The sequence below is a fragment of the Dromiciops gliroides genome, chromosome 3, assembly GCF_019393635.1.
Source record: "Dromiciops gliroides isolate mDroGli1 chromosome 3, mDroGli1.pri, whole genome shotgun sequence".
Classification (NCBI taxonomy): domain Eukaryota; kingdom Metazoa; phylum Chordata; class Mammalia; order Microbiotheria; family Microbiotheriidae; genus Dromiciops; species Dromiciops gliroides.
In genome coordinates, this window is record NC_057863.1 from 619,367,661 (window position 1) to 619,380,325 (window position 12,665).

General features: G+C 46.2%; 1 protein-coding gene across 1 annotated transcript; it reads right to left on the bottom strand.

Moving 5' to 3' along the window:
* Positions 1 to 2,559: 2,559 nt before the first annotated feature.
* CTRC (chymotrypsin C) lies at positions 2,560 to 9,493 on the bottom strand. The gene is made up of 8 exons (XM_043995930.1): positions 9,437 to 9,493; positions 9,139 to 9,230; positions 8,124 to 8,221; positions 6,608 to 6,730; positions 5,654 to 5,790; positions 4,199 to 4,344; positions 3,673 to 3,825; positions 2,560 to 2,679 (listed from the first exon to the last, which is right to left on the bottom strand). The coding sequence occupies exons 1-8, from the start codon at positions 9,474 to 9,476 to the stop codon at positions 2,665 to 2,667; spliced, it is 804 nt and encodes a 267-aa protein (XP_043851865.1). The 5' UTR covers positions 9,477 to 9,493; the 3' UTR covers positions 2,560 to 2,664.
* Positions 9,494 to 12,665: the final 3,172 nt, after the last annotated feature.

A 12,665-nucleotide genomic window follows, 5' to 3' on the forward strand; every position in this document is an offset into this window, starting at 1 on the left:
TTCCTTCCTTCTTTCCTTTCTTTCTTCCTTCCTTTCTTTCTCTTTCCCTCCCTCCCTTCATTCCTTCCTTCCTTCTTAAAGTAAGAGGCTAAAATTAGCCTTGGGTGCCCTGAAGGGGCTGCCCCTCTCCCAGCTCAACTGCTCACCTGGAAACCGCATGCCATGCCCTGCACAGAGACTCCCTGCACACCCTCAGTCTGTGGAGCGAGCTGGCGCCTGGGGCCTCCGTGTGGACATGGAGTGTCTGAGGCGTTTTCAGGGAGAGAAGTCATGCTGGGGGAGGGGTGGCCCCTTTGGGGTGCCCAAGGCTAATTTTAGCCTCTTACATTTCCTTCCTTTCTTCCTTTTTTCCCTTATTTCTTGACATTGTCATTATTACCCCTTAGAACAATTCCACACTGGTGGCCATGTTTAAAAATGTGTGTTTCTTTCCTCCCCTAAAGTGTATCACCTCTCTGTCAGGAGGTGAGTAACATATATGTGTAATAGGGGACTGGTACATACATCAGTGTGTAACTCCTCCACCAGAAGCAGGCTCCTGAGTTTCCTTCACATAGAGAGGTTGGATCAGCACACTACATGTGCTCTGTACATGGACAGTCCTCATTATATAGGCCCCATCAGAGGTTCTCTTCCCTTATACCACTCTGCCTCTCTGTTGTATCCCCAAGTCTCAGAGGAGAAGGCCCACTTCTAATTTATCTTCTGGTCCCACCTTCCCCTCCCAAGTTCCTTTGGTGCATGGGCCAGTGTAGTTGCAGCAGAAGACTAGAGCAGCCCTTTCTCTTGCCCTTTTCCTTTCTACTCTACCAGAGTCTACTGCTGGTGAGCCTACTCCCTGCCTCATCTTTCCATTTTCCCCCCTCGCCCCCCATGCCAGCTCTAGATATGACATGGAATGTGGCCTTTAGAATAAATTATCCAATAAAATGTTATCTAAGCAAATTTTGGCACCTGGGACAAAGTCCCGGGTGTCCCATCTTAGTTGTGGCTCTGGCAGGCTGCATTGTTGTTGTTTGTCCTTCATTCTCAAAGAGGACTGTGACATCAGGAGCTCATGTCATGACTTGAAGTAAATTAGATTTAAGTGAGGGAGGGCTGTGTAAGGTCACCAGCCTCACTCTCTCCTTCAGAGCCATCTGGGTCCAGGGGCAAAATACGTATCAGGACAAGTAGAGATGGCCCTAGATGTTTAAGGCAAATGGGGATAATGATTTGCCCAGGGTCACATAGTTAGGAAGTGTCTGAGGTGAGATTTGAACTCAGATCCTCCTGACTCCAGGGCTAATGCTCTATCCACTGTGCCATCTAGCTGCCCCAGCAGGCTGTGTACGATATAGAGTCATGCTAGGGTATGGAGGTGGAGATGGCCTAGGTTGGGTCTTGTCTCCTCTAAGAAGCCTTCCCTGACTACTATAACCTGGAGTGATCTCTTCTTTCTTTAAAGAGCTCTGGTAAAGGTTTTGTCTGTACCACTAAGTCCCCTGTGACACTGGTTTTAGCAGAGATAAACATGGCTGAGATAAATTATAACCTATCAATTCCTTAAATTAAAATAATGAATAAAATAAGTTAAAAATCTTTTAAGCATAATAAAATCAATGTTGTGTTGTTTCTTACTCATTTTGTGTGTGTTCAGTGGCAGCAAAGAATACTGAACTTGGAGCCAGTTGACTGTCTCTGACACTTCCTAACTGGATGACCTTGAGCACCCAGAAACCAAGCCTCAGTTTCTTCATCTAGAAAATGGGGTTAATAACACTTGTGATTTCCACTTCACGGGGTTCTAATGAGGAAAGTTCTTTGTCCACCTTAAAGCCCAGAGAATTGGGGGTGAGGGCTATTAGTGCTGTTGACTAATTCCTCCTTATCAGCCAAGTGGCACAGTGGATAGTGTTCCAGGCTTAGCAGGGAGATTAAACTTCCTTAATTCAAACCTGGCCTCAGATACTTATTGGCTTTGTGACCTTGGGCAAGTCACTTAGCCCTCATTGCCCCGGAAAAAAAAATACACAGAGATGGGGGGTGGTAGGTGGCATCTGAAGGACTGCAAGAAGGCCAGTGTATCTGTAACACAGAGTGACGAGAGGGGAGGAGAGTACAAGGAGGCTGAACATTTAGGAAGAAGCTAATGGAGGCTCCTAGAGTAATCAGTCACTCCCCCTTTGGGAATCTCAATTTCCTCATGTATAAGATGAGGGACTTGGGTGAAGTGATGATGAAGGTCCTCTCCAGGCCTTAAATCTTATTCAGTTTATTGATCTTTCTTCTTTCTTTCCTTTTTTTTTTTTTTTTTTTTTGGTGGGGCAATTGGGGTTAAGTGACTTGCCCAGGGCCACACAGCTAGTAAGTGTCAAGTGTCTGAGGCCGAATTTGAACTCAGGCCCTCCTGAATCCAGGGCCGGTGCTTTATCCACTGCGCCCCCTAGCTGCCCCCTGATCCTTCTGAACTATCCTTGTAGGAAGGGAGCTGTGGTCTAGGGAGCAAGCAGCCCCCCTCAGAGACCTGGCCCTAGAGACTGTCAGGGGGAGCTCAAGGAAGGCATCCAGACAACCAGGTAATAGGCAGAAGAGGAGACTTTATTGAAAATCCAAGATGGGGCTGAATGAAAGGGTTTATTGGGAAGCATCCAGGGGGTTCCCAGGAGAGAGGCCACCGATTCTTCAGAGCATTAGTTTCTAGAGGAACAGAGAATCATTTGAAGACTTTGACTGCCTTGGGGCCTCTTCTTGGGGTCCAGAAGACTTCAGCCCAGGACTGAAAAGGCCTGAGCTTTGGCCTCTCTCACCCTATTCTGGGTCATCCTATTGGCTGGATGTCACTGGGCCCTCCCCGCTATGCCCAGGTCACTGAGCCTTCAACAAGTGCCCGGCTTCCTCATCCTCCTCACTGAACTTTCCAACTCTTCACTTAGATCCTAAGCCCTGAGTCCCCTTCCTGACTCCCCGTGTCTTAAACCCCACACCCTCCTCTCCGAGTCTCCATCTTTTTACTGAGCCCTCATTGAACCCACATCCTTATACTGAGCCCCAGTTTCCTCAATGAGACCCTCATTCCACACTTAGGCCCCATCCCCTCCCTGAACTCCAACCCTAGTCATGGAATCCCCTCCCCCATTCATTGTGCCCTGTATTCCTCCCTTAACTGCCCCTCCCCCCCAGCCATTTCCCCCCTCCCAGAGCCTCCATGCATTTTCTTTTTTTTTGGTTTTTTGTTTTTAGTGAGGCAATTGGGGTTAAGTGACTTGCCCAGGGTCACACAGCTAGTAAGTGTTAAATGTCTGAGGCCAGATTTGAACTCAGGTACTCCTGACTCCAGGGCTGGTGCTCTATCCATTGTGCCACCTAGCTGCCCCCTCCATGCATTTTCTAAGGTCTCATTGAGCCCCTCGCATTCTCTTTTGAGGACACTTTGCCTCACCGGACCTTTATTCTTATCCCCTCACTGAGCCCCGGGGACCCTCCCTCAGTGAGTTTCCTACCCCCACTGCTAAGTCCTCATCCTGCTCCCTTCCTGAACTTCAATCTGCCATCCCCTCCCCCCCCCCAACCCACTCCCATGCCCTAACGGAGCCTCCATCTCCCTCACTCAGTTTGGCTTTGTATTGTTGCGGTAGGATGGATGAAAGAATGGCTAGATTGATGAATGAACGATTCAGTGAATGAACCCACCTCATTAATCCAGTCAATGTAGGCAGAGACCCGGGTGAAGACTGAGGGCTTCTTGGCTGTGTTGCAGCCCAAGCTAGAACCAAAACTCACAATGCCCCGGACTTCCCAGGCTCCGTTTGCAGCCTCACAGTTCAGGGGTCCACCTGAGTCTCCCTGTCCCCAAGAAATATAAACAACGATCACCAGGCAGCTCACAGCAATCACGTTTCCTACACCACCATGAGGATGGTCTATTGGTGGGGACAGGAAAGAGTGTCTGGGGGAAAATGATTGATTTCACCAAAGGGCCAGCCAGGCATTGGTGATGCTGGGAAGCTTGGGACAGGGAGGGGAGCAGGATGCTTTCGACTCCAGCGGGTGGACCAGTGTTTAGCAAGCTGGATTGTGGCAGGTGAAGCAGTATCTCTGGCCCCAGGTGGCTCTGGGTGGTGTCCTTATTTCTGGGAAAGGGTGTCAGGGAGTCCAGTCTCTCCCAGGGGGCCTGGCCTCCTCCGTCCCTGCCTTGCCGTTCAGCACCACGACTCACATTGCAAGATGCGATGACACCATCTCCTCCAGCACACACCATGTTCTTGGTGACCAGGGCACCCCACCAGTCTCTCTGGGTGCATGTATTGTAGTCCACTACAGGCAGTAGGGCTTGTTGGAGAACATCAGCAATGGGACCATCAGCTAAGTGAAAGAGAGAAAAAGTCACACCTCAGGTCTCCTCCCATGGCCCAGAACCCATCTGCCCCACAGTTGTCAGAAAGATAACTGGGAAGTTCACACAGGGGCCTGCAGAAGCACAAAGGAATTGGACATGACAAGAGGATCTGTATGACTTGTGAGGGGAGATTTCAGAAGTTAGGCCATCATATTCTTTCTAGATTAACAGAAGCCCAATTGTCCATTGTAGGAAATGATAGAAAAAATGTCCAAATCGGGAAGGCCCTTAGAACACAGGATGTCAAAAATAGGAGGGCCTTAGGACACAAAGTATCAGAGCTAGGAGGGCCCTTAGAACACAGGATGTCAGAAATAGGAGGGCCTTAGGACACAAAGTACCAGAGCTAGGAGGGCCCTTAGAACACAGAGTTTTGGAGCTAGAAGGGAGTGTAGAGCAGAGAAAATGAGAGTGGCAATGGTCCTTATTGATCATTTTGACAGATGAAGAAAGTGAGGCCCCCAATGATCTCTCCAAGCCCACTCTGTTAGGAGTCCCACCGCTCTCTGATGTGGCTGGGTTACACCTGTAGTGTTGTGTTCAATTCAGGGGCTCTAGTTTAGGATGGACACGCCCAAAATAAGGATTGATCAGAGTAGTGAGAAGGGGGTCAGGAACGGTCCTGGAACAAGTCACCACCCTGTTATTCTTATACTATTTGGTTTTCTGTGAACTCACTGCCTTGGTGGAAGCTGCTGCTGCTGACCTCCCTGAACTCCTTCCCTGATTTTTTTGTGGTTTGTGTGTGTGTGTGTGTGTGTATGTGTTTTTCAGGGCAATGAGGGTTAAGTGGACTTGCCCAGGGTCACACAGCTGCTAAGTGTCAAGTGTCTGAGACGGGATCTGAACTCAGGTCCTCCTGAATCCAGGGCCTGTGCTTTATCCACTGGGCCACCTAGCTGCCCCTCTCTTGCCTGATTAATCGAGTACATGAGATCCTGGGTAAATGATATGTATCCTGGGTCTCAGTTTTATTACCCACACTACTGCATCAGTAATACATGTTTTGCAAAGGGATGCCAGGCAAATATATCGAGATGACAGAGGCAAAGGAGCTTTGAAATTAGTCCAAGTGCTATATACATACAAGCTATGCTTCTTTCCAGAAGCCTCTTCCTTCAGGAAGCCTTCCTGGACTAGCTAGGCCAGATTACTTCCTGAGGCTCCATCAATTCGACATCAGAGCTTTACTGTTCAGTAATGGAGTTTGAAGATAGGGGCTCCTCCCCTCCCCAAAAAGATGGCTAAGAGGGACACAGAAGGCCTTGTGCTTACTCCAGAGACGGCCCCAGCCTGTCACGTAGCAAGGGTAGTCCTGAGCCAGTGCGGTGTCCTTTGGGGGCAGGCAGGCTGCCTGGATGGTGTCGCTCAGCTCCACAGGCTCAGCCAGCTTGATGAGGGCGATGTCATTGCTAGGAGAAGAATTCAATCATTCGGTTCTAGAAACGAGCAGCTACTGTGCCTGACACAGGGGGTTTGTTATTCAGTCCTTTAACCGTGTCTGACTCTTCGTGACTCTCTGGACTTCTTCCACGGCAAAGAGACCAGAGTGGTTTGCCATCTCCTTCTCTAGTGTTTCCCCATTTTATAGATGAGAAACTGAGACAAATAGGGGTTAAGTGACTTGCTCAGGGTCACACAGCTACTAAGTGTCTGAGGCCATACTTGAACTCAGATCTTCCTGACTCTAGGACCAATGCATTCCCTAGCTATTCCTGGCATGGGGGATAGAGAGCTGAGAAATATCTCAGTCCCTGCCCTCAAGTAGCTCCCCTTCTACTGGCATGGTAAGGAAATTGGCAGGGTGAATCCTGGTGCCAGTAGATGAAGGAAAGCAGAGAGGGAGAGTTGGCGAGGATCTCCCCTTGCTCCCCTCCTTCTCCTTGGGTTGACTCACAAGACTTATTTAGCTTGGCTGCTGACTTTGGGCCTCAGTTTTCACATCTGTAAAATGGAGATAAGAATCTCTGCTTGATTTATCTCTGAAGGGTCCTGAGGGGAAAGCTCTGTGTAAATCTTAATGCCTCATATAAAAACGTGCTATTAATATTATAGGTGAAAGCAGTAGTGGTGGGAAGGACATTTCAATAGGTGGGAGAAGATTGGAGTTGTTACAATCTCCAGCAACTGGTCAGAGCCAGTGTGGTTGGAGATGGATGTCCTGGCCCTAGCCCCCAGGGCTGTCTCCATGTCCAGCAGGACAGAGGTAATAGCATGGAGACCACTCACCGCACTAGGAAGGAATTCCACTTCTCATGGACAAAAATGGTATCCACACCCACTGCCACGGAGCCAGCCTCTTCCTCCACCAGGTTATTCTTGCCCAGCACCACTCGGTAGGTTAAGCTTTTGCTGGATAATGGGAATGGGAAGGGAATCTGGTTACACTTGGGTCCTAGACCATTCATGGACCATTAGCCTTTAATTCAATTCAATAAACATTTATTCTCTAAGTCTCATCCTTATCACCCTTACTGAACTCTGAGAGAGGAAGAGGCATGATCATTGTCTTCAAATGTCTGATTTAGATGTTAAAGGAGGAAACTATGACCAATGTATGGGGTCTATGGAAGGTAGATTTTGGCTCAATAGCATCATGCTCTATGGAGAAGCATATAATACTTGAAGTCAGGTTTAAATCTTGACTGTAAAACATTACTAGTTGTGAGACTATGACATCAGTCTTTGGACTATACTACAGACCACCTAGACAGAAAGAAGAACTGGATGAAGAGTTTGGGAAGCATTATCTCCTATCACCCTGGCACAGAGGTAGAAGATTATGACTCATCACGGGGGACTTCAATTATCCAGGCATCTTTTAGAGCTCTGTTTTTCCCAAAAGTATAGTAGTTGGCACATTTTTTTACTTGACTTAATGATAATTTCATCCTTCAAACCATCCTTTGAACTAATTTGTTTCCAAAGGGGAAATTCCATTTTTGCTTGCTTATATTTGTTCCCTGGTGTTTAACACATTTTCTGGCTTAGAATTTTGTCAATTCTTAATCAATTCTGTCTCTCTCTCTGTCTCTGTCTGTCTGTCTGTCTGTCTGTCTGTCTCTCCCTCCCCTCTCCATCCTCCTATCTCTATTATATCTACTTTCTTATATCTATCGATCCATCTATTTATCTTCCTATATTCACCTACCCACCTGCCCATCCATCCACTCATCGATTCATCCAACCATCCATCCATAATTTGATTATCACCAGCAAATGATAGATAGACGGATACATAGATAGATGCTGATAAGTAGGTAAGTTGACAATAGACAGGTAGGTACATACTAGATTGATATAGATAGGTAGATAGGGCAATGAATAAGAACTGACAAAATTCTAGGCACTGAATTAAATGCTGAGGATACAAGTCCAGGCAAGTGCAACAGATGGTCCCTGTCTACATTCTAAAAGAGGAATGGTACTTTATAAGAGCAAAGAATTTGTTTCGGAGGATGGATATGATGGGAACCTCTGGAGAAGTCACTATTTCATCTTAGAATTTGTGATAAGCCTGGACTGAGCACCTGCTGGGCATATTGCAAAGGAGATCTTTGTATCTGGAAGTAGGTTGGACTCGGAGGGCTTGGTTCTTGTTCAGCTCTGAGGCTCTGTGTTGTTGTTTTCCCTGTAAATGATGTCGAGGCAGCTTTCAGATCCCACTGTGGATGGACAGAAGAGAGACGGACCCCCGGAACCCTTCCTCTGTGCAGTAGGATCCAGGCCTCAGGCAGGGACTCACCTGATGCAGTGGGCGGCAGTCAGTACATGCTGGTTGGAGATCAGGGTCCCTCCACAGGTATGTCTGTAGGTGTTGTCCTTAAGGTACTGGAGAGAGATCTGCCAGCATGGAGGAGTGGTGAGAGAGGGGCCAAACTCAGGCAGGACATTCGACCCATGATTCCCAGTGGCTCTTCTAACTTAAAAAGCCTCAACAATTCTAGATCATAGATTTGGAGGAAGGGACTCCAAAGGACATCTGGTCCAACTTTCTCATTTTACAAATAAGAAAAACTGATGACCAGAAGAGCAACTTGGAAAGAAATTGGCTACTGCCGATGTATTAACAGGCAAAGAGTTTGAACTCAACGTTGTTTGTCTCTGCCTCGAGCATTCTTGGATTATACCCCCTTCTTTCTACTGAAGCACACGGCCAGTCTCCCTCTGTTAGGGTGGGCCCGGAGACTTCCTCAGTAACTCACACTTGCCTAATGCCTCAAGATGGGAGGCAGTATAGAATAGTGAATTGAAAGTTGAACTCAAAGCCAGGAAGCCCCGGGTTCAAGTACAGTCTCTGTTACCTGCTGGATGTGTGGCTCTGGGCAAGCCACAACCTCTCAAGGCCCCGGACAGTTCTCAAAGATTATACATTGCAGAAAAGGTGCCACGTTGTATTGGTGGAGGGAGCTGTCTCAACTGGGAGTTTGCTATGTCAATGAAATTACAGGCCCTGTTCGTATGTCCCTTCAAGATCACCCTAAAGCACTTTATAACAAGCCCATGTAATACACAGTTCAGTGATGATTAGCTCACATTTTATAGATTCAGATGAAAGAGAAGCTGAGACAGATTGGATCGAATTGGATTTTCATGATTCTGGAAAAATGGGATTTTGAGCTCTGGGAGCCATGAAGGTTTGGCTAAGTCACAGGTGGCCTTGATAATAAGGGAAGGAATTGGGACTCAACTCAGGCAAGGCAGACCCTCTGATGCCAAGACTTCCATTCTTCCCACTGTACCGCACATGGCTTTCTTACCTGCCAGGGCCAGCTGTGGGGTGTGACGTCCGATCCTCCCACCACCCGAGTGGCCAGGTTGGGCAGGTAGCTTGGGACACCGCAGCTAGAGGCTGGAAGAGACATCAGAGAAGCCCTCATGAGCCATGTCAGTAGTGGGGGCCCGAGAGAGCTGATGTGGAGATGGCCTGACACTTTACCCCACTTTCTAAGCAGAAAACGCAGGACTGAAAGACAGTCACAGATGAACAGTATGTGATAGATGTGTGGATAATGACCCAGGGGGAGGAGAAGCCAGTCATTTTGGCTCCCAGCTTACCATAGCCCAGGAACGCAACAAGGAGGACAGAACCCAACATGATGCCTGTATAGGGAGTCAGTGACCTATGTGGCCAGTTGGGAGGGTTCTTATAGATGAGTGTCTCCCATTGGGGTCTGAGCCAAAGCTGATATCACACTTTGGAAACATCCAGTTTCTGATAAGGGTCTTACCCTGACCTTCAGTTGATTACTGTTTAATGGACTGAGAGCTTTCTGGGGACAAGGAAACATTTTGTAAGAACTCCTAAGAGGGGCTGGGAACCCCAAATTCTAGGAAGTGTTCTAGAATTCAATTAAGCAAATTTGTTTAGCACCTACTTTGCACACAGCGTTGAGCTTTGAAATCTACACAAGATCCCTACACAGGAATTACCTACCTGGGACTATTGCAATGATCTTCTTCTTCTTCTTTTTTTTTTTTTTGTGGGTGAGGCAGTTGGGGTTAAGTGACTTGCCCAGGGTCACACAGCTAGTAAGTGTTAAGTGTCTGAGGCCGGATTTGAACTCAGGTACTCCTGACTCCAGGGCCAGTGCTTTCTCCACTGCGCCACCTAGCTGCCCCTGCAATAATCTTCTAATTAGACTCTGCTTTAAGCTTCCCCATCGCAATCCATCCTCAATAAGGCCAACAAAGGGATTTTCCTTAAGTCTGTTTCTGGTTCACTCAACCAACTTTAGCCACTCCTGACTGCTGTTCCAATATGATAGAAACATCTGTCTTTTAAAGTCCTTTGTAACTTTCCCCTAGCTTATATTTCCAACCTAATTTCTATGTTACAACCTACCCCTTTCCCAGATGCTTCAGTGGGCAGTGAGGTGGCACAGTGGATAGAGCACTGGTCCTTCAGTTGAGAGGATCAGAGTTCAAATCTCACCTCAGACACCTACTAGGTGTGTGACCCTAGGTAAGTCATTTAAATCCAAATGCCTTAAACATTTGGGAGCATCTCTAGTCATATATATATATATATATATATATATATATATATATATATATATATATGTGTGTGTGTGTGTGTGTGTGTGTGTATCTATCTATATCTCTCTCTATATATATATCTTGCCACTGGACCCAGATGACTCTGGAAGAGGGAGTGAGGTTGGTGACCTTGGACAGCACTCCCTCGCTTCAATCCAATTCAGTGTAAGTTATGACATCATCCTGATGTCATGGTCCTCTTGGAGAACTAAGGACAAATAATGACAGATGCTTCAGTCCAGCCACAGTTTCTGTCTGGTCTCTGTTCACTGTCTAGTCTCCGTTCCTCACACATGGAAGCCCATCTTCCATCACCTTTGCACTAGCCATCCCTCATACTTAAAAAAGCAACCTCTCCTCACCTCCCTCTCCTAGAATTGCTCACTTTCTCCAAGACTAAAGCACCATCTTCTACCTGAAGCCATTTCTGATTTCCACAACTGTTAGTACCCTCACTCTCTCCCTAATAACTACCTGGTATTTATTTTCTATTTAATTTTTATGAGAAGTAGAGTTCTATAGTGGATGAAGAGTTGGCCTCAGGGACAGGAAGAGCTGGATTCGAATTCTATTCTTATACATGTTTACTGTGTGACCCTGGGCAAATCACCTAACCTCTTGGTGTTTTAGGTCAAAACTTCTTAAACTGTGGGTCTTGACCCCATATGGGATCTCATAACTGAATGTGGGAGTCATGAAAAATTTGGCAGTAAATATTTGATTTGTATACTTATTTTATACATTTATATAACCAGGGTTGCATACAAATTTCTCAGGTGAAAAGGGGTTACAAGTGGAAAAAGTTTGAGAAGTCCTGGCCTAGGTAACTCTCTAAAATTACATAAATTGTAGAGGTGTTGACCTGCACTAGTAAAGGGAATTACCTCCTCTGGGATCCCTCTATATAGTAATAAAATCACAGGTCCAATCCCTATCCCCTAGATTCAATCTGTGAATGCTCAGATATATACACATTGTCTCTGCTAATAGAATGTAAACTTGAGAGCAGGGATTGTTTCATCATCCTGTCTTTGTATCCCCTGGGACCTAGCAGGGTGCTGGGCACAGAGCAGATATTTTTTATATGTTTGCTGATTGGTTGATTGATTCCTGCCTTCATGGAAATTATAGTCAAGTAGGGAGATAAGAAACATACAGATATGTGTAGGACATTTGATCAGCACATCAGAGAGGTGCAAAATAGTGTTATGTAATGGCTGCAGATGAGGTTCATTTCTGAGAAGAGAAATCAAGGAAGGCTTCCCAAAGCAAGTGACATCTGAGTTGGTCTTGAAAGGATGGGTAAATAAGGATGGTAAATATTTAATAGGGAAAAGGAGCACATTCCAGGCACAGGGAAACAATATGAACAAGGTCACAGAGCCAAGAGAATGCAGGGCTTGTTTTGAGTGTCTGGTTTGGCTAGATTGTACAGAATGAGGAGGGGAGTCACATGAGATATGGCTGAAAAGTTAGGGTTGTGCTAAATTGAAGGAGGCCTTTAATGTCAGAGAGAAGATTCTAAATTTAACTTAGGAGAAGGTTTTGAGGAGATAAGAAACATGAGCTGATCTAATGTAGTATGGTGGAAAGAGTGCTGACTCTACAGGTAGAAATCCTGAGTTCAAATCCCACCTCTAATGGTTAGAACCCATGTGACCTTGGTCAAGTCATTTCATATCCTTAGACTGTAACTTCCTTCTTGGTAAAATAAGAGGTTGGACTAGCTCTATAGCTATGATCATCTCTTCAATTAAAAATCACTTATTAAGTATCTCCTGGAATAGCTAAAGGGTGCAATAGCCTTGGAATCAGGAACACTCCTCTTTCTGAGTTCAAATCCACCTCAGACACTAAATGTGACCCTGGGTAAGTCATTTAACCTGTTTGCCTCAGTTTCCTTATCAGTAAGAAGAAATGGCTAACCACTCCAGTATCTCTGCCAAGAAAACCCCAAATGGGGTCACAAAAACTCAGACACAACTGAAAAATGACAAAACTAAATGTATCAGGCACTCAGATACAAATACAAACAAACAAAAAACTAACAAAAAACCCAACAGATACTACTGGAAAGATCAGGTTCAGATCAAGTTTTGAAATAATACTTACTCCAGCCCACATATGATCAAGAATACCTTTCTACGGGGCAGCTGGGTGACACAGTGGATAAAGCATCAGTCCTGTATTCAGGAGGACCTGAGTTCAAATCCGGCATCAGACACTTGACACGCACTAGCTGTGTGAC